The sequence below is a fragment of the Nycticebus coucang genome, chromosome 12, assembly GCF_027406575.1.
Source record: "Nycticebus coucang isolate mNycCou1 chromosome 12, mNycCou1.pri, whole genome shotgun sequence".
Classification (NCBI taxonomy): domain Eukaryota; kingdom Metazoa; phylum Chordata; class Mammalia; order Primates; family Lorisidae; genus Nycticebus; species Nycticebus coucang.
Genome location: NC_069791.1, coordinates 86920229 through 86942665, shown reverse-complemented (window position 1 = coordinate 86942665; position 22437 = coordinate 86920229). Strand labels below are relative to the sequence as shown.

The 22437-nt window shown below is 45.9% G+C and overlaps 1 protein-coding gene across 1 annotated transcript in view; it reads left to right on the top strand.

Moving 5' to 3' along the window:
* Positions 1 to 2434: 2434 nt before the first annotated feature.
* The window catches only part of SLC5A11 (solute carrier family 5 member 11), a 76372-nt gene continuing 56369 nt past the window's right edge, over positions 2435 to 22437 (top strand). The window contains exons 1-4 of the mRNA XM_053557464.1: positions 2435 to 2568; positions 2686 to 2880; positions 12918 to 13076; positions 16988 to 17059. Of these exons, the coding sequence (XP_053413439.1) occupies positions 12942 to 13076; positions 16988 to 17059 (207 nt within the window). The 5' untranslated portion in view covers positions 2435 to 2568; positions 2686 to 2880; positions 12918 to 12941. The remainder of the gene's footprint in view (positions 2569 to 2685; positions 2881 to 12917; positions 13077 to 16987; positions 17060 to 22437) is intronic.

The following is a 22437-nucleotide window of genomic DNA, read 5'->3' as shown; positions in this document are numbered from 1 at the left end:
ATAACTTACCTACAACAAAACACAGAAATTCTACTTATCAGTTCAGTGAGTTTTAACAATTGCATACACCCATATAATTGCCACACAAACCAGGATAAACAGAAATTCCCAACACCTGAGCAAGGGCACTCAGGCCCCCTTCCAGTCAATTCCCCTCACCACTGATTCTTCTTTAACGTTCTTGAACTTCATTTCAGTCACATACATGAAATACAGTGTGTCCTCTTTTAGAATCGGCCTTATTTTGCTCACATGCTGTTTCTTAGATGCATCCATGCTGTTGGCTGTGTCACTAGTTTTGCTCCTTTCCCTGAGTAGTTTTCCACGGTGTCTGAACACGTTGCCACTTGTTTATCCATTCACCTGTCGCTGGGTGCTCGAGTTGTTTCTGCCTTAGGCTTGTTATGAATAAGTCCACAATGACTGCGCACTACTCTTTTCGGGAATGTATGTTTTCATTTCTCTTGACAAGTACGTAAAAGTAGAATTTCTGGGTCATAGAAGAGGTATATATTAACTTCTTTGTTTTTTGTTTTTTTTTGAGACAGAGTCTCACTCTATTGCCCTGGGTAGAGGGCTGTGGCATCATAGTTCACAGCAACTTCAGACTCTTGGGCTCAAGGGATCCTTTCTGCCTCAGCCTCCCAAGTAGCTGGGACTACAGGTCCACCACAATGCCTGGCTAGTTTTTCTGATTTTAGTAGAGACAGAGTCTCACTCTTACTCAGGCTGCTCACAAACTCCTGCGCTCAAGCAATCCATTCATCTTGGCTTCCCACAGTGCTAGGATTACAGGAGTGAGATGCTGTGCCCAGCTGGAATATGTTAACTTCATAAGAAGTATCCAAGGCTGCGTGCAATGGCTTGTGCCTGTAATCCCAGCACTCCAGGAGGCCAAAGCGGGTAGATTGCCTGAGCTCACAGGTTTGAGACCAGCTTGAACAAGAGCACGATTCCCATCTCTAAAAATAGCATGGTGTTGTGGTGGGCGCCTGTAGCCCAGCTACTCGGGAAGCTGAGGCAAGAGATTCACTAGAGCCCAAGAGTTTGAGGTTGCTGTGAACTATGACACTATAGCACTCTACCGAGGGCAACACGGTAAGACTCTGCCTCAAACACCCCCTCCCCCCAAAATCCAAGTAGTTCTCCAAAAGTGTTATAACATCGTTCTCTCCTATTCTTTGTAGCACCAAGTATTAAAACTGAAAAGTTTTAGAGAAATTAAGACAGGCCAGTTGCCTAGTGCATCACATATGGCCAGTACAGATTAATAATTACAAGAGTTTACAGAACTTTTCTAGAACACTCAGAAGTTCTGACCTGCTTGGGCCTGTCTTCTCACAGCTGGAGTAGTGGGGCTATTCCCCTCTGCTGGAACGTGTGCTCTGTGGTCGGTCACAGTCCCACCTGCTGGGCTCTGCTCACTGACTCGCCTCCTCTCATAGGCACCTGGAACATGCCCAAGTCCCGCAGACATGTCTCAAGAAACCAGTCCTGGACCCCAAGCTGGTGAAGCTATGCACCTTCCACAGCATTTCCGATGTTGTGGCCTCTGGCTGTAGATCACAGATCCCTGGCCTGGCTGTTCCCCTGCTCCAATCCCAGATGCTCCTTTTGTAAATCTGTCCCCCAGGACAGGTCCCTACCCCACAGGCCCCATTCATGGTGGAGTCATTCCAATCACGAGGTCACCCTCCGTCCAGCCGGACATGTCTCTAAGCCACCCCTGCTGCCACTGCTGCACTCTGGAACCAAATGGCTGTGTCAAATCCTGGCTCTGCCACTTACTTGGGATTCCCTTTCTCCACCTCTGTTTCCACATCAGTAGGATGGAGATAAGGTTGGCACTAGTATTAGAGAGTTATTGGAAAGACCACGTAAGTAAAGATGCATAGAACAGAGCTAGGTGTGTATTATCACCACTGTCACTTCCGAGGGGCTTGGTGCCAGCGTGGGGGCTGCCACTGAGGACTCTCAAGGACAGGCAGGCAAACTGAGGCAGTGAGGGCGGAGGCCTGACTCTGCTCCAGCCAGAGGCTGTCCTGTGGTGAGGGAGGGTCTGGTGTGGCCAAGTCTTCAGATTGTTCTAGAAAGGTAGGCAATCTGGAATTATATTTTGAGCCCATTCATTTGCAAATACTGGTAATTACTTAAAAATGTTTTTGGATGCTCTGTGCATCTAGTGAAAGCCTTCGTATTGCTTCACCAGCCTGGGGTCCTGGTGTGGCTTTCCTGGTGCCCTGGGCCCATGTCCTGGCCATGGGTTGGCCATTCCTGAGGGTTTTTCAGGGCTCCAGATAACTCAGCAGAATGTGTAGAGCAGGGGTCACCCAAGCAGTGGTTACTGTCACTGCCACCACCGCTGCCGCAGCCAGGGCTGTGCTGAAAGTCCCTCCTGGCACATTGCCTTTATCCCCACATCCCTAGCCAACATCTCTCCGCCCCCTGCCTCCAGCTTGTCCCAAGCCCGCCTGTCCCCAGTGTGGAGGCAGGACAGTGAAGAGTGCGAGAGTGAAGCCCTGGGCTCCAGCATCTGCCCCTCCCCTGCCCACCATGGGGCGCGGCCAGGTGAGGTCAGAGCGAGGGCTTGCCACCTTCCCCTCCGGGGCCTGGGCTGGGCCCCAGCCTCGAGCCTCTCCTCTGCCCTGGGGAGATCATTCATGCTTCTTTCACTCCCTGCTGCAGCCGAGGCTGGAGTTTGGAGTTTGACCTGCTCGGAGGCCCTCTCAGCGTGGGCATATAGAACGGAGAGTCACCACTGTCCTCTGAAGCTCTGGGCTACAAGAAGAGAGGGAGACCCCAGGCTCACAGCCATTTCTGCCTCCTTCTGCCTCAGAAGCCACCAGCAGCCCCAGAGCCGGTGAGCCCTGTGTCTACAAGGTAAGACACTCCCTCTGCTCCCCGCAGTTACTCCCTTCTCTAAACTGGGAAGCCATGTGTGGACAGGGAGACAGGGCTGGCAGAAAGACTTCAGCTGGGGACATGAGCCCAGCAAGGGGCTCTCAGCCCCTCTCCACAGGGAAGGCTTGCCATGCCCAGGCAGATGGAGTATGTTTTGGGGGGAGGGGCCGGCAGCGGGCAGCACTGGGCATGGGTCCAGCTCTTCCACTTAACCAAGTTCAAGGGCATTGAGCCAATTGTTTCATCTCACGAAACCTCAGGTTCCTTATCTGTCAAATGGGAAGGCAAACCTCACCCTGGCCGAGCCCACAGGTGTGTATAGGGACCCAAAGAGATAAAGAAGGTAAATATATCCCAGTAAGTGACAGAAAGCTTCAGGGTTGTATCACTACAACTACACCTGCTGGTAACTACAAAGCAAGTTCTTGCTGGTACTTGTTGGACACGTGCAGAAAGCTTTCCACCCCAAGTCTCATGTCACTGACACAGTGACCCTGTAAGGTAAGTGCAGCCACCTCTAATTCATAGCCCGAGAGCCTGAGGGCCAGTGGGCAACTTGCCCAGGCAACATAGACTTGCCATGTGAGTGGCAAAGCCGAGACTCAGCCTCTGTGGCTGTGAGCTTATGTACAACATCAGTGGCTTTCAAATGGTGTCTGCAGCATCGTTCTAGGGAATGGTTGGTAATGGGGTTTCCCCAAAAGGGCAGCCTGTGGACATGGCTTTGAAAAATGCTGCCCCCTTTTCAGGAGGTCGCACTGTTCAAGGGTCTGTAGCAAAGGCTTTGACAATATCACAATACCACAATGCGATTGAGTGCCCACCTGGGGGACACAGCGTGATTGAGACAGACAGGGTCCCTGCCTTTGTGGGTCTGACAGTGCAGGGGAGACATGTGGCGAGGACAGAACCACCCACATCTAATGTTATGCTTAATTCAACTGGGATGACAAGTCATATTTGCTAGAAAAGCAAATAACTTGGGGACTCAATGTTTTAAAAAGTACCATGGGTACATAACTATTCTGTATCTTTATAATGTACATGCAATGTTTTGACACAGATGTACAATGTGAGTTAATCAAATCAGGGTAATTTGGGTATCCATCACCTTAGGCATTTATCATTTCTTTGTGTTAGGAACATTCCAATTCCACACTTTTAGTTATTTTATAGTAAACCCTAACTTATTATTGATTATAATCATTTCGTTGTGCTATCAAATACCATTTATTCTATACGACTATCTAACTATATTTTTGCACCCATTAACCATCATCACTTTATCCCCCTCCCCGCCCCCTACTCCCCTTTCCAGCCTTTGGTAACTGTTATTTTACACCGTCTTCATGAAATCAATTATTCGTAATATTTAGTTTTTTGGGATCTGATTTAGATTGAGGCCAAGAGAGGGCTGCTGGGGGTATATGCAATGGGCTGCCATCCAAAGGATGATTAGGAGTTTGTTAAGCCAAGAGCACAGGGAAGAGCACCCCAGGCAGAGGGAACCGAATGGCAGAGATGCTGAGGCCAGAAATAGTGTTCAAGGAATAAAAAGAAGCCAGTGTGCCATGAGCAAACAGAGCAGGCACTTAGGTGTCCTGAGCAGGACGGTGACCTGATCTGTTCATGCTCCAAGGCGGATTAGAAGGAAGCAACCATGGCCTTGGAACAGCAGCACCAGAGTACTTGCTCTAACCCAACCAACAGTGACGGAGGCTCAGATGAGGGCTTAGAAGTAAAGGTGAGAGAAATTGAGGAGATTCAAGTTGCTGTGGAAGTAGAAGAGAACAGAATGTGGGGTGAATAGATTTGGAGAGTGGAGGAAGAGATGCGATAAATTCTTTGCTGGTATGTGTGTGCACCCGGTATCCTTGGTGCTTAACCACAGGGCCTGGCACGTGCAGGTGCTCACAGACTACTTGCTGAATGAACAAGTGAATGAATGACTCGGAGAGAGAGTTGCCATTGAGTGAGATGCAAGAGACTGGGATGAGCACATGCTTGGTCTCTAACTTGCAGTATTAACTCCGAGGTGTCCATTAGGCATCCATGAGGGATGCTACCTTGGCATTTGGGTGGACAAGTCTGGACTCAGGTGTTCTTGTGACTTCTGTTCTAAGAATCAAGAGATAAGGTCTCTCTCTCTGAAGGAGCAAGGAGGGCGGAGGGGAATGCTCACCCGAGTCCCCTGCACTCACTGGGTGTATCTGTTCCCCTGCTGTGGACCATCCCGGGAGACATGCCCTGCCCCATCATGTCTAGAATTTCTTTCCATGTTGCCAGAGCTGTGGCTCTTCCTAATGGGCAAGGGTGATCCTGGCCTCTGGTTCAGCGCAAACTCCTGCAATCTGTCGTCTTGTTTTTTCTAGAGACCTCATGCTAATGAACCTCACGGCATGAGCTGGTCAAGGGGGACAGGTGGCTCTTTAGCTCCTTCCCTCTTCAGTTCCAGGCAGAAGTTCCAGCTTGTTTGTGGCAGTGAGGTGGGCAGTCTCCTTCACTGCAGATGGCCCCAGACAAGTGGAAACAAAGGTTGTTGGTGGCTGCCAGCCTGGGAGGTGCAGCCCATGCCGGTCTTACGTTATCACGTCTGGAATTTTCCCCACGTGTCTCTGAGTAAGGAGCTTGAGAATTAAACCTGAGTTGGAGCCCTGGTTCAGTCATTTACCAGAGGTATGGCCTTGGGCCTGGCCTCAGCTCTGTTATTCCTCACCTTTTCAATGGGGTCAATCAGAGACCTGACCTCTTAGGTGTGCTGTGTGCTCAGAATGTGATTCATGCACGTGGGTGGCCAAGGTCTGCCTGACCACAAAGTTCATGCTCTTTTTTGGAAGAAAAAAAAAAAAAAGGTTTTATAAGAAGGATGGGACAGACCAAGCATTCTGCACATAATCACGTTATGTTGTGAATGAACTTGCTTATGCTGTTAACAAACCTGTGATTATCATGCCCATTTTACAGATGGGACACTGAGCCTCAGGGGAGTCTGGTGCTCATAACTGATATTTGTAATTAGATGATCATTGTCATCTTTGGTCAGTGCAGAGAACTGCCCTTGTTTTTCTGGCTCCCTCTCCCTTCCTCTCTCTCTGGCATTCTGCCCTCCTCCCATTCCTGCCACCCCCTCTAACTTGTCTGATATTTGTTGGTGACTATGCCTTCATCCTGGCAAAATACTTAGTGCTATTTTGTGTCTTTGAGTGTTTCTAATATACAGAGATGGCTTTATGCTGTAAATCATGTTCTGTTTATTTCTTTCCTTCTTCTCTCATTGTAAAATGTTTTAGATGCACAAAAGTTATAAAGAATAATGTGGCTCTAATGGGAACACACCCAGGAGCCAGCTGAAGACTGAAATGCAGCAAATACAATCAGACCCCCCCCCCACTTCCTTCAGCCTGTGTCCTGGGAACCTGTTTGTGGATCTTTTCTTTGCACTGGAGTGTGGAAAATTTTCACATCTGCTGAGGCGTGGAAAATTTTCACATCTACCATAGCAAATTATGTCAGCATCCAAAAGGAAGGCATGAGAGAAGTGCCTGCATAACTGAGCTTCCTTTTGTGCCTTGGTCAATGGGCAACCTCAAGGGTAGCTTTGTTATACCACAGGCTGCTGCAAACCCTCCCTTTGCACACAGGGAGGGTCTTTCACAAGAGGTGAAGCAGGAGCCCACCCCCAGCTGGGCCCTCCTTTGACAAGCTGGGAACAAACATTCACGATGCAAGGGGTGACAAAGGGTGCTCGGGCCCTTTCCCTGAGTGGTCCTGGGCATGCACCGTGCTGCGATGGGCTGGGGAGCAAACCTGTGAGGACGGTCTGGGGCTGCCTGACTCATCGAGTTATTCTTTGTGCCGATCACAGAACTTAGTACACAGGTGGTGCCTAGTAAATGTTTGTTCCACTGAGGCCTAGCATAGAGTCTGGTGCACAGTTCGTATCTAAAACGCTTGGTCTGCTGAGTCCCCAGGGCTTAGCATGGTTCACAGTCGATGCCTAATAAATGTTTATGGAAAAGACAGAGGGAAGGAAGGAGAGAAGGGAGAAGGTCAGGAGGAAAGGAGGTCAGACCAGCCAGGATTGGATAACAGCAGGAGCTTCAGCGGGTGGGTTTGGGCCCCACCTCTAGCCCTGACCGGGGCCCAGACGTGAGCGGCACAGCGAGGGCCCGAGTCCGGTTCGGCGGCCTCTGACCGCTACCTGCACAATGGAGTGTAACTGTGATTACTGCACAGGACCGAGCAGGACGGGGTAAGGGGACGCTCGTTAAGTAAGTTGGATGCCTGGCGCTTAAAAACCGAGCTCCCCCACGCGTTAACGATTGCTGTTACACCCGACGCCCACTAGTCGCGGGACTGGCCTGGACTGTGGCTCAGGCAGCGGCACTCGGGGTCCGGAGGGCCCCACCTCCCTGAGGCTCAGGAAGAGCTTAGAATCGGTGCCAGTCTCCCGGCGGGCCCACAGCGGTGATGAATAACTTGTTTATGTGTGCTTGCTGCTCCCACCGCTCGCCGTGCCTGGCAGGCAGCGGGCTGCAAGGGCGGGCTGGGGCGGGGAGGGCTCCCCGGCGGCCGCCGCCCCTCCTCCCTCCGCCCCCGCCCGGCCCCCAGTGGCTTGTCAGTCTGCACCTTCACCTGCCTCCCGGGGACCTGGTCCTCGCCTTCCCCAGTCTCCTGTTCCGGAAGCAAAAGGTTGAACTGTTTGCAGACGCAGGATCTGAAACAAGACGAGCTGCTTGCCTGTCCGGCTTTGCCGTTCGTCAGCTGTGTGACTTTGGACGTGACGCCGAGCCTCTCTTAGACACGGCTTTCTCACCTGTGACGTGCAGTGCAGGCATCACCGGCCTAATGGGGGTTCACCCTTGAGCCTGCCCCTCAGGGCCCCAGGTCCCTCTTCCCCAAGCCTCCGGAATCTGCCCTTCCTGGTTGGAACCCCAGGGCCTCCCCTGCAGGGCTCCCTCCCACCATCACGCACAAGGACGGCAGGTGTCTGATCCAACCTAGCTTAACCAGGTCAGGGTTAACCAAGACCTGACTGAGGTTCAGAGAGGGAAGAGGTGATCTGGGTTGGAATTTTGGCTTCCCCTGTTTACTCCTACTTTAGAGTAGGTGAAAGGCCACGGAACTTGGGGCTGCCCAGGACTAGAGGCTGTCTGTCATCCTTTCTTCCGTCTTCTCTTTCTTCCATTTTTTCTTCCATTGCCTGTCCGGCTTTGGACAGGATCCATAGTTACTTGAGTCTTCTCTTCCTTGGAGAGGGTGGCCCTGTCCCAGGTCTGAGAAGCTGTGAACATCCTCTCAAATAAACATAAGAGCAAGGCCCAGCCCTAGGGAGAGATGTTCAAAGCTACAACTTGGGCGGTGCCGGTAGCTCAGTGGGTAGGACACAGGCCACATACACGGAAGCTGGCAGGTTTGAAACTGGCCCAGGCCAGCTAAAACAATGGCAACGACAACAACAAAAAATAGCCAGCCGTTGTGGTGGGCACCTGTAGTCCCAGCTACTAGGGAGGCTGAGGCAAGAGAATCGCTTAAGCCCACGAGTTGGAGGTTGCTGTGAGCTGTGACACCATGGCACTCTACCCAGGGCAACAGCTTGAGACTCTGTCTCAAAAAAAGAAAAGAAAAGAAAAGAAAAGAAAAAAACCTACAACTTGGCATGAGAAGGGAACTTAGAGATCACTGAGGGCCCCTGAGACATTGTGAGTGAACATCCAGTATCTTCTTTTATGCCTCTAAGGCAGTGGTTCTTCAGGGACTAGTTTTGGCTTCATTAACTAGAGGAGGGTATGGTAACCAGGCGCTTAGTGGGTAGCCACCAGCGTTGCTGCTCGACACCCTACAATGCACAGGATGGCCCCCACATCACAGAGTTATCCATCCACAATGTTGATAGCATTGGTGTTGAGAAACCCAGCTCTAAGGACAGGGAACATCCTGCTTGGGCAACAAGGCCATTCTGTCTTTGGGCAGCTCTGATTAGAAGCAGGAAATTGTTCCCCAATTGTGCTCCCCTTAACTGGCCAATTAATCATCAAGTCTTATTAATTCTAATTCCAGATTATTTCCCATGTCTACTCTCTCTGATGTGGTCTGAATCACAAATTATTATGCTGAAACCTAAAGTCCCTGTGCAATAGTATTCAGAAGTGGGGCCTTTGGAAGGTGATTAGGTCATGAGGGTTCTGCCCCCATACATGGAATTAGTGCCCTTATGAAAAAGTCCTGAAGGTGTCTGCTTCTTCCTTCTACTATCTCAGGACACAGCAAGAAGATGTCATCTATGAGGAAGGGACCCTCAGCACTCACCAAATCTGCTAACACCTTGATCTTGGACTTCACAAGCCCCAGATCTGTGGATAGTAAATTTATGTTGTTTACAAATTACTCAGCCTGAGTTGTTTTGTTTCAGCAGAAGGAATGGACTAATATCCTCTTAACTTTCCTTATATACCATCTCAACACTAAGTTGTTACCTCCAGAATAATATTCCTGCCCATCTTCTTGCTTCTAGTCAAGCTTCTCCCCATCCAATCATCTTTCTTTCTTTTTTTTTTTTTTTGAGACAGAGTCTCACTGTGTTGTCCTCGGTAGAGTGCCCTGGTGTCACAGCTCACAGCAACCTCAAATTCTTGGGCTTAAGTGATTCTCTTGTCTCAGCTTCCCAAGTAGCTGGGACTATAGGTGCCCGCCACAATGCCCGGCTATTTTTTGTTGCAGTTGTCATTGTTGTTTAGCAGGCCTGGGCCGGGTTCGAACCTGCCAGCCCTGGTGTATGTGGCTGGCGTCCACTGAGCTACAGGGACCAAGCCAATACCACTTCCTTATTAAAAATTCTCCAATGGTATCCTTTAACCTAGAGCAAAGGTATGTGATGGAAGTGTTGCTGCATTTCAAGAGATGTTTCAAAATTTATGAGAGTGTTTTGGGTTTTCCCAAGAATCGAGGAGTGATACTGGCATGAACGAGACCAGAGATACTAGACATTCTGAAATGCGACTACAGAAAGACTATATTGCACAACAAAGACTTTCAGATGTCCCAATAGACATTCAGGTGGGCACAAAACACATTCATCGCTGTCCAAATCGAGAACCTACCTCCAGTTTACATAAAACCCAGAGTGTTAGGGTATTTTTACTTTTAAAATGTCCCTGCTTTTTTTTTTTTTTTTTTGTAGAGACAGAGTGTCACTGTACCGCCCTCGGGTAGAGTGCCGTGGCGTCACACGGCTCACAGCAACCTCTAACTCTTGGGCTTACGCGATTCTCCTGCCTCAGCCTCCCGAGCAGCTGGGACTACAGGCGCCCGCCACAACACCCGGCTATTTTTTTGTTGCAGTTTGGCCGGGGCTGGGTTTGAACCCGCCACCCTCGGCATATGGGGCCGGCGCCCTACTCACTGAGCCACAGGCGCCGCCCAAAATGTCCCTGCTTTTTATGCACACAGCATTGTCTCACATATTTTTCAGTAGACTTGCTCTTAAACTAAAAACATGGTAAACCATGGCACTTATTTGGGTTGCTTCAGATTTTTTAAAATCACAAAGAATTTTTGCAAATTTAAACATTTGGTGTATATACTAGTTCCTATTCTGTTGTTCCCCTGTAGTTTCCCTCTTTAATTATGCTTTAACTTTATGTGTTTTCAGAATGGAATGAGTTCTGATTTTCTTGTTCTACTTAAATGGAAAACTTATTCTGTATAATAGGTGAAAGCATCACACACCTCTTACATGTTGGAGCATTTTCTTTTGTTTATTTGTTTGTTTGTTTTTGACACAGAGTCTCACTATGTCACCCTTGGTAGAGTGCTGTGGCGTCACAGCTTGCAGTAACCTCCAACTCTTGGACTTAAGCGATTCTCTTGCCTCAGCCTCCCAAGTAGCTGGGACTACAGGCGCCCGCCACAACGCCCGGCTAGCATTCATTGTTTTATCACGAGTTGATTTCCTTTTATTTCACTTTTCTACTACAGTTGAACACTATATATATATTTATTTTAAGGTGTATGTATGGGTAGATAATGTTAACTATAAATGCCACTTCAGCAAAAGGGGTGTTACAAAATATGTGTTATAAAAACAGGGGATGATATCTGACAGGTTGAGACTACTGACCTTCTAAAATTCTTTGAATGACATCAAGGACTGGTAGAATCCGTCTCCTTCCTACCTGACGAGCCTCACCTCCTATCCCCTCCCTCCATCCTGACTTACTGCTCAGGTAGGAGTCTGGTGTCCCTTAGTCATGATATGTTCACTCATACCTCGGTGTCGGCATTTACCTGACATGCTCCCCAACCCTCTGTTTATCCACATAGGATCTGTACTCATTCTTCAAAACCTTCTACTACTGCCTACTACCCCATTGTAGTCAATAGTGGCGACAAGGTACTGGGCACAGTCTCTGTGCAGGGCGCCATGCTCAGTCCATGCTCACAGCCATCTATGAAGCCTGAGCTCTCATTGTCCCACTTTGCAGAGATGAAGGAACTTGTCCACGTCCTCTGGATTGGTAAATGGCAGGTTCCGCTCTGTCGCTCAGGAGCTGGAATTCCTAACCGAGCTGTCTCTTGTGCACCTGTACTCCATGAAACATGGCATGTGGGATTATTGTCCCTGGACTGTGTTTCAACAGAGGGCAGAGAGTAAATATTTTTCATTCCCGAGCCCCTAGATGCTGACACAGAGTGGAATTGCATCTTACCACCAGAATAAGTTAAAGCTCTAACCACTTATAGTCAAAATCACCCATGGGAATTTCACTGGTTTCTGACTGCTACTGTCATAAGTGACCATAACTTAGTGGCTAAGACAATACACATTTATTATCTTATAGTTATAGGAGTCGTAGTTGACTTATAGGAGTCAAAATTTCTAAATGAGTCTTATTGGGCTAAAATCAATGTGTCAGCAGGGCTAAATTCCCTCAAGATGCTCTAGGGGAGAATCTGTTAGTTTGCCTTTTCCAGTTTCTCAAAGCTGCCTACATTCCTGGGCTTATGGCCCCATTGCCTCATCCTCAAAGCCAGAAATAATTGAGCCAAATCCTTCTCAGGCTCAGGTCCCTTCTTTTTATCTCTTCTGATTCTGTCTTTCCCTGTGATAACATAAGGCCTGCCCAGTTAACCCAGGCATTTCCCTATTTTAAGGTCAGCTGACTGGCAACCTTAATTCTGTCTGCAAACTTAATTGTCCTTTGCCATGTAACAGCATATTTGTAAGTTCTAGGGATGAGATACAACCTCTTTGGAGGGTCATTACTCTGCCTACCATAGAATCCCTTAAATTGCCCAGGGACATGCAGGATACCAGTCCCTTAAATTGCTTAGGCTAATGATTTGAAGAGTGGATTCTTGAGCAAGATTATTAAGGTTCAAATCCCAGCTTTACCACTTGAGCTGTATTACCTTGGGTAAGTCACTTAACTGCTCTGAGCCTCAATGTCACCATCTATAAAGTGGTGATGATAACAACAGTATCCACGTTGCAGGTTTATAAACCCATAGAGTGATACCTGGAATACAGTAAATGCTATATGGCTATTTATAAAATAGATACAATTTGACAGGTATATCCAGCATTGGAGCAAGATTGTAGTGCCTGGACGAGCCTCACACAAAATTGTTGCTTGACTCCTCACTCAGCGTGAGGACCTGACTCAGGTGTTCTCACTTTTCTCTCGCTCCAGGACAAGTGCTACCCAAGTGGAAGAGGATGCTGCAACTATCTTTCCTGTTTAAATTATTTATTATTCTTTATATTTTTCCAAATTAATGGTTGAGTTGGTAAAAATTGACCGTGTGTTTGATGTGACTTCACTGTAACTGTTTCTTGAATGAGTGAGTGGAAGGATAGATCTGTCATCCCTGAAGATCTATCTATCTATCTATCCTCCACCATCTATCTCTCCATGTGGGTCCGCTTTCTCAGATGTCCCCGGGAGACAGCTACAGAAAAAGAGAGAGGAGTGACGCTGGGATCTGGCATCTGACATGCATTTGCCTTTCCCCAGGAGCCAGAGGGTTCGTTCAGGACCATGGAGAGCAGCCCCAGCAGCCCTCAGCCTCCACAGTCAGATCCCCAGGAGGCATTTCCCGGGAAGAGCCTGGAGCCAGGGGACATCGCTGTGCTGGTTCTGTACTTCCTCTTCGTCCTTGCTGTTGGACTATGGGTAAGCCAGGCTGGTGTGGGGTGGGGGCTGGGTGTGTGTGTGTGTCAGGGGATGGGCAGAGAAGGACACGTCTGGCCAGAAACCCAGAGAGATAAGATACTGACAGAGAGGAAGAAACGGGCTCAAGGTCATAGACTAATTAGCACTTTACAATTTAAGAGGTGGGTGGATCGCCTGAGCTCAGGAGTTTGAGACCAGCCTGAGCAAGAGTGAGACCCCCTTCTCTAAAAATAGAGAGCCAGGCATTTTGGCAGGCACCTGTAGTCCCAGCTAGTTGGGAGGCTAAGACAAGAGAATCACTTGAGCCCAAGAGTTTGAGGTTGCATTGCTGTGAGCTATGACACCACAGCACTCTACCCAGGATGACTGATTGAGACTCTGTCTCAAAAAAAAAAAAAAATGCATTGGGTGTTGACAAAGTGTCAGACGCTGTGTTAAGCATTTTCACTTCTGTTATATCATGTAATTTGCTCAGGTTTCTAGAGGAAGACACTATTACTATATTCATTTTACAGTTAAGGAAACAGGCTCAAAGAATTTAAGATCCTTACTCTGCTAGTAAGTTGGAGAGCTGGGGTTAGAGCCCCTATCTCCCTTACTTTAGTGCCTATGCTCTTTTTTAAAAAAATTTATTTAGGCTCGGCTCCTGTGCCTCAAGCAGCTAAGGCGCCAGCCACATACACCTGAGCTGGCAGATTCGAATCCAGCCTGGGCCTGCCAAACAACAATGACAGCTGCAACCAAAAAATAGCCACGCATTGTGGTGGGTGCCTGTAGTCCCAGCTACTTGGGAGGCTGAGGCAAGAGAATCGCTTGAGCCCAGGAGTTGGAGGTTGCTGTGAGCTGTGATGCCACAGCACTCTACCGAGGGTGAAAGTTTAAGGCTCTGTCTCAAAAAAAAAAAATTTATTTAGAGGGCTCAGCACCCATACCTCAGTGGTTAGGGCGCCAGCCACATGCACTGGGGCTGGTGGGTTTAAACCCAGCCAGGGCCTGCTAAACAACAATGACACCGACAACAACAAAATCAACAACAAATAGCCATGTGTTGTGGTGGGCGCGTGTAGTCTCAGCTACTTGGGAGGCTGAGGCAAGAGAATCGCTTGAGCTCAAGAGTTGGAGGTTACTGTGAGCTGTGACACCACAGCACTCTACCCAGGGTGATAGCTTGAGGCTCTGTCTCAAAAAAAAAGAATTATTTAGAGAAAAAAATTTAAAGTCAATATAGTTACATGGGTCAAAAATAAAAATAAGTTATGACATATAATGAAATGTCTATTACTCTTACCTTCACAGGTAACCATTATCATTAGCTGGTTAGTACAGTAGTGTATTCTCCCAGTTTCCTTGTGTGAATCTAAGGAAAAATTAATGTGTCTATTTTTCTCTTTCTTAAACAGAAGGTGGTTTATTACAATACTGTTTTTTTAACTTGCTTTTTTTTTTCACAGTATCTTGCGGATATATTTATTTATCAGTACAAAGAATATTCCTTATCTTCTTCAAAGTTTCACAGTACCCCCTTAAATGATTGTACTGTAATTTATTTAGCCAAAATCCTACTCAGAGTCATTTGTATAATTTCCCATTTCTTACTGTAAGAAATTATGCTGTCATAAACAAACCCTGTACACTCATTATTTTGGAATGTAGCTATGCCATAGAATAAATTTCCTGTAATAAAATTGTCAGGTTAAAGTACACTTGCCCTTGTAATACAGTAGTTTCTGTCAAATTTCCCTCCTACAGTGCACATGTCAGTAAGGTGTGAGAAAATCTGCTTTATCACACTCCTACCAAACTCGTTGCCAAACTTTTACATTGTTGTCAAACTGAAAGGCAAAAATAATAACTTAATGTATTTTTTTTTTTTTTTTGTAGAGACAGAGTCTCACTTCATGGCCCTCGGTAGAGTGCCGTGGCCTCACACAGCTCACAGCAACCTCCAACTCCTGGGCTTAAGCGATTCTCTTGCCTCAGCCTCCTGAGTAGCTGGGACCTCAGGCGCCTGCCACAACGCCCGGCTATTTTTTGGTTGCAGTATCAGCCGGGGCTGGGTTTGAACCCGCCACCCTCGGTATATGGGGCCGGCGCCTTACGACTGAGCCACAGGCGCCGCCCAACTTAATGTATTGTTAATGCACATTTATCTTGTCATGGATGAGGCTGGGAATCGTTACATATGTTTAGAGACCACTTAGATTTCCTTTGGGTGAAGAGTCTCACTTGGTAGAGTGCTATGGCATCATAGCTCACAGCAACCTCAAACTCTTGGGTTCAAGCGATTCTCTTGCCTCAGCCTCCTGAGTAGCTGGGACTACAGGCACCTGCCATAATGCCCGGCTATTTTTAGAGATGAACTCCTGAGATCAAGGCTCAACTCAACCCGCCTCGGCTTCCCAGAGTGCTGGGATTACAGGTGTGAGCCATAGCACCCACTGGATCTGACCTTTCTCTGTTTCCCTTACCTTTATAGGATAGACAGAGATGGATGAGATGTTGTAATGAATAAGGGCTTTTGAGTCAGATAGGATCAGAGTTCAGAGTAGAGTTCAAGTTAGGATAAGGGTTAGAGGTCCTGGGATCTGCGTTTTCACAAGAGAACCAGGAAACTCTAATGTATCTCTGGTTGGAAAGCTTTGGATTTAGATGATACTTTTCATATTCCTTTCAGCACAAGGTATACTTTATTCTTAGAAAATAGTCCTAGGTCAGTGTTTAGCAGGTAGGAGCCCTAGAGGCTGTCTTCTTCTTCTTCTTTTTTTTTTTTTTTTTTTTTGTGGTTTTTGGCCGGGGCTGGGTTTGAACCCGCCACCTCCGGCATATGGGACCGGCGCCCTACTCCTGGAGCCACAGGCACCGCCCTAGAGGCTGTCTTCTATAATAAGATCATTTGCAGATCTGAAAAGGTGCCATTTTGTGCCATCTTCCATTCAGAGTAAAAATTCCCTCAACAAAGAGAAGGTAACAACTTGTCCAAGATCACACAAGCTACTTAGTGGTGAAAATGTCTCTATTAGAACACTTTCCATAATAAGAGGCTCACTCCTGAAGATGGTTTTATAGACCTGCTAAGAACCTGGGCTCCAAAATCAAGTGGTCCTGGGTTTGAATTCCTAGCCCTCCCATTGTTCAGGAATGTGGCACTAGGCAAGTGGCTTTACTGCTGAGCTTCTATGGTCTGAATGTGTCTCCCAAAATTCGTATGTTGAAACTTAATCACCAATGTGATGGTATTAACAGGTGGGGCCTTAGGAGGTGATTGTGTTAGGAGGCCAGAGCCCTGATGAATGGTATTAGGAGAAGTCTTTGTAACAGAAGCATGAGGGAACTAGGCAACCCCTTTTTGCCATTTCATTGCTCCACTGTGGGAGGAGTAGAGGAGGTACTCTTTGTGAGGACCAGTTCCTCACCAGACACCAAACTTGCTGGCTGATCAGGTCCAACCTGATCTTGGACTTCTCAGCCTCCAGAACAGTGAGAAATAAATTTCTCTTGTTTATAAATCACCCAGTCTCTGTTCTTCTGCTGTAGCAGCACCAACAGACTAAGACATCAGCCTAATCTATCAGATTGGCTTAATAACATCAACCTCATAAGGGCTGGCAAGAATTAAAAATGAGATGATGCTTCTAAAATGCTTGGCAAGTGTCTGGCATAAAGCTGACATCATAGACAAGCCATGGGTCTAAAACTCAAATGTCTAGGGGGAGCAGATAGGTTATCATGGATATAGTAGGGGCTGTATTGAGAGTTTATGTTTCCTTTAAAGACATTCAAATTCAAGTTTTCTTAAAAAGCATGGGTCAAACAAACTATTTGATATCTGAATCTAATCCCTGGCCTAAGCCATTCTGTGGCGCCTCTAATTGCTAACATTTCCCCTCACACAACCCTCTTCTTTGTTTCAGTCCACAGTGAAGACCAAAAGAAACACCATAAAAGGCTATTTCCTGGCTGGAGGGGACATGTCCTGGTGGCCAGTAAGTGGTCTTTGTTTCAGTTAAAGTCACTTCTTAAAGAATCTTCAAATGCTGATATGCTGTCCAGCCTTTGTTTTCTCAGGATCTTTGGTTCCATGTTATTTGGAACTAGAGAAGACTTAGGTCCAACTCAAATTTGTTTTCAAAAAGAGAGGGAATTCATCAGCTCACCTAAGGAAAACATCTATCTGGGGTTGGGCTGGTTTCAGGTGTGCTGAATGTAGAGGCTCAAGCGATATCACCAGGACCCGATTTCTCTATTTATTCTTTGTCTTCTCATCTGTTTACCACCTACCTCTATCACCATCAGCTTCTCTTCTTCTGAATGGGCTGTATTCACAAACAGACTCAACTTCATGGCCACTAGATGGCAGACACTGCTTTTATCCTCTCGGGGTCCATGGAGAGAGCATCTGCTTCCATGGCACTATTCCTGGAAAACTTTTCATCTCTGATTACATTTCATGCCTATCCTGTGCCAATCACTGGGGTCAGGATAATTTGATAGGCCGATCGGCTCAAGTCTGGATCATAATCTCAACATCTGAGCAGGAGAGGTTCCCGAGCATGGAGCCTCCCCTGAGGCATCTGTGATAAGAGATGTGAGGGGACAGGGTCTGAAGGAAGATTGCGGGGCATTAGCTGGGATAGGGGAGGAATATACACACATGCCTCTACTTCACAGGTCCAGGGATAATTAATTTTACTTATTAGCTCCTTCAATAAGTGTTAATTTTTTTTTTTTTTTTTTGAGACAGAGTCTCACTCTGTTGCTCAGGCTAGAATGCAGTAGAGTCATCATGGCTCACAGCAACCTCAAACTCCTGGGTTCAAGTCGTCCTCCTGCCCCAGCCTCCTGAATAGCTGGGGCTAAAGGCTGCACAACCACACCTAGCTAACTTTTCTATTTGTAGTAGAGATGGGGTCTCGCTCTTGCTCTGGCTGGTCTCTTGAGCTCAAGCAATCCACTTGCTTCAGCCTCCAGAGTGTTAGGATCCTCCGCCCCCAGCCACAGTTAAACCTTTGAACCAGCAAGAGGGAGGATAGCTCCCATTTGCAACAAGTCCAAAAGATGCAGAGTTTAAAATGCAGAGAAATAATAAGTACCTAAAGCTCTGGTCAGTGAAATGTTTGAAGCCAATGACCTCGCTATTCTCAAAAGGTATCAATAGTATGCTTTGGGCTCTATGTTCAGCTAACTCATTAAAAAGCTTTTCCCTGAAGAAAATGTCTGACACTGTGCCAAGTAGGGGATGCATCAGAGAGCTCTTCTGGAGCCAGAAGGAGCTTAGAGTCTAGTGCAGAGTCTCCCAAAGTGTAAGTAACAGAGCTCCAAGGATTTTTCCATTGTATATTCACAGACATGGCATTAGATTACATCAACTTGCAATAGTATTCCCTTTCCTATTCTCTCACTCTTCCTGAACAAATTAAAAAAGTCTCAATTTGCTACTATTTAAAAATAGACCTTTATCAATCTTCCAGTGTTGGCTAATCTCTGTGCTTAACAGAGAATACAAGTCTCTAACTAGTAACTTAAGTTAGTCCAGAGAACCTTACTAAAATATGATAACTTTAAAATTTTTTCATTTTGTTTTTATACTTCCTTATTCTTCTTTTTTTTTTTTTTATTTTTTTTTGTAGAGACAGAGTCTCACTGTACCACCCTCGGGTAGAGTGCCGTGGCGTTACACAGCTCACAGCAACCTCTAACTCTTGGGCTTACGCAATTCTCTTGCCTCAGCCTCCCGAGTAGCTGGGACTACAGGCGCCCGCCACAACACCCGGCTATTTTTTTGTTGCAGTTTGGCCGGGGCTGGGTCCGAACCCGCCACCCTCAGCATATGGGGCCGGCGCCCTACTCACTGAGCCACAGGCGCCGCCCTCCTTATTCTTCTATGGAGAGCAAGTGATACTGATTTTTCATTTAAGGATGTGTTTATATATATATATATCCCCCCAAATATTAAATAAATGTATAAAATCACAATTAAAAATGGAAACATATAATGTATATGGGTGTATATTTAACATACATATTTAAAAAGAAGCTAATTAGTCCATTTAAGGCAGTGGGTCTCAACCTGTCACGACCCATAGGAACTGTATTAAAGGGTTGTGGCATTAGGAAGGTTGAGAACCACTGATTTAAGGTAAAATATTAAGTAAATAGCATCCTGGTACATGGATGTACAGAAGGCCTCAGAAGTAGTCCATGATTGAGTTTTAAGAATAATGGTCTAGTGGCTCACACCTGTAATCCTAGCACTCTGGGAGGCTGAGTCCAGTGGATTGCCTGAGCTCACAGGTTCGAGACCAGCTTGAGTCAAAGTGAGACTGTGTCTCTAAAAAATAGCTGGGTGATGTGGTGGGCACCTATAGTCCCAGCTGTTTGTGAAGCTGAGTCAAGAGGATCACTTCACCCAAGAGTTTGACGTTGCTGTGAACTAAGACCCCACAGCACTCTACCAAGTGTGACCAAGTGAGACTCTGTCTCAAAAAAAAAAAAATCAACAAAATTGACCAACTTCCAACTAGACTGACTAAGAAGAAAGGAGAAAAGATGAAAATTATTAATTAATATCAGGAATTAAAAGGGTGACATTACAACTGATCATTTCAGAAATTAAAAGCAATTGTAAGGAAATATTCTGAACAATCATATGCTGTAAAATACATAACCTAGATGAAATGACCCGAAGGACTAACACTAACTCACCGTAGAAATAGAACACCTGAATTATACCTTTAAAAGTGAAGACATTGAATTAATCATCACAAAACTTCCCAAAAGAAAAGCCAAAGACCAGATGACTTCATTGATGAATTTTTCCAAAGGTTTATAGAAAAATTAACACCAATTTTTACAAAATTTTCCTCCCCACAAATAAGAGAACATGCCCAAACTCATTCAACAAATATTACCCTGATACTGTTGACAGAATTTCTTTCTGCAGTCGTAGGTCCTTGGTCTTAGAGATTCAAAGAATGAACCCATGGACCACAGAGATCAGATAAGATAAGATTTATTAGATAGCAAGGAATAGAAGGAATGAAAGACTCCAGAGCCTCTGGCAGAGCTGGGGGAGACCCAAGTGGGAAGACTCCCATGGGTCTTTTTGTCTATGGGTTATACTGTCTTATAAATTGGGAGATTTTGAGAAGTACATTTCGTTAGGACTTGGCCAACTTCTTTTTTTTTTTTTAATTTTATTTTTTTTATTGTCAAATCATAGCTGTGTACATTAGTGCAATTAAGGGGTACAATGTGCTGGTTTCATATACAATCCGAAATATTCTCATCAAACTGTTCAACGTAGCCTTCGTGGCATTTTCTTAGTCATTGTGTGTAGACATTTGTATTCTGCCTTTAGTAAGTTTCACCTGTACCCATTCTAAGATGCCCCATAGGTGTGGCCACACTATTACCCTCCCTCCACCCTAACCTCCCCCCTCCCTTCCCCTTCCTTGGCCCTTTCCTCATAGTCTTGTGCTATAGTTGGGTTATAGCCTTCATGTGAAAGCTATAATTTAGTTTCATAGTAGGGCTGAGTACATTGGATACTTTTTCTTCCATTCCTGAGATACTTTGCTAAAAAGAATATGTTCCAGCTCCATCCATGTAAACATGAAAGAGGTAAAGTCTCCTTCTTTCTTTAAGGCTGCATATTCCGTGGTATACATGTACCACAATTTGCTAGTCCATTCATGGGTCGATGGGCACTTGGGCTTTGTACATGACTTAGCAATTATGAATTGGGCTGCAATAAACATTCTGGTACAGATGTCTTTGTTATATTGTGATTTTTGGTCTTCTGGGTATAAACCTAGTAAAGGAATTATAGGATCGAATGGCAAATCTATTTTTAGGTCTCTAAGTATTCTCCAAACATCCTTCCAGAAGGAATGTATTAGTGTGCATTCCCACCAGCAGTGTAGAAGTGTGCCCTTTTCTCCACATCCACGCCAACATCTCTGGTTTTGGATTTTGTTATGTGGGCTACTCTTACTGGGGTTAGGTGATATCTCAAAGTAGTTTTGATTTGCATTTCTCTTATGATTAAGAATGATGAGCTTTTTTTCATGTGTTTGTAGATCATGTGTCTGTCTTCTTGTTTGTTTGGGTTTTTTTTGTAGAGAAAGAGTCTCACTTTACTGCCCTCGGTAGAGTGCCGTGGCGTCACACGGCTCACAGCAACCTCCAGCTCTTGGGCTTATGTGGTTCTCTTGCCTCAGCCTCCCGAGCAGCTGGGACTACAGGTGCCTGCCACAACGCCCAGCTATTTTTTTGTTGTTGCAGTTTGGTCGGGGCTGGGTTTGAACCCACCACCCTCGGCATATGGGGCCGACGCCCTACTCACTGAGCCACAGGCACCGCCCTGTCTGTCTTCTTTAGAGAAGTTTTTCTTCAAGTCCCTTGACCACCCTGAGATGGGATCACGTGTTCTTTTCTTGCTAATATATTTGAGTTCTCTGTGGATTCTGGTTATTAGACCTTTATTGGAGGTATAACCTACAAACATTTTCTCCCATTCTGAGGGCTGTCTGCTTGCTTTACTTATTATCTTCTTGGCTGTGCAGAAGCTTTTTAGTTTGATCAGGTCCCAGTAGTGTATTTTGGATACTGCTTCAATTGCCTGGGGAGTCCTCCTCATAAATATTCACCCAGGCCGATTCCTTCAAGAGTTTTCCCTGCACTTTTCAAGTATTTTTATAGTTTTATGTCTTAACTTTAAATCTTTTATCCAGTGCGAGTCTATCTTAGTTAATGGTGAAAGGTGTGGGTCCAGTTTCAATCTTCTACAGGTTGCCAGCCTGTTCACCCAGCACCATTTGTTAAATAGGGAATCTTTTCCCCACTGAATGTTTTTAATTGGCTTGTCAAAGATCAAATCATGGTAAGTAGCTGGATTCATCTCTTGGTTCTCTATTCTGTTCCAGACATCTACTTCTCTGTTTTTGTGCCAGTACCATGCTGTTTTGATCACTATCGATTTATAGTATAGTCTGAGATCTGGTAGCGTGATTTCATCTGCTGTGTTTTTATTGCTGAGTAATGTTTTGGCTATTTGAGTTTTTTTCTGATTCCATATAAAATGAAGTATTATTTTTTCAAGATCTTTAAAATATGACAATGGAGCTTTAATAGGAATTGCATTAAAATTATATATTGCTTTGGGGAGTATAGACATTTTAACAATGTTGATGCTTCCCAGCCATGAGCATGGTATGTTTTTCCATTTGTTAACATCTTCAGCTATTTCTTTTCTTAAAGTTTCATAGTTCTCTTTGTAGAGATCTTTCATGTCCTTTGTTAGGTATACTCCCAAATATTTCATCTTCTTTGGCACTACTGTGAAAGGAATAGAGTTCTTGAC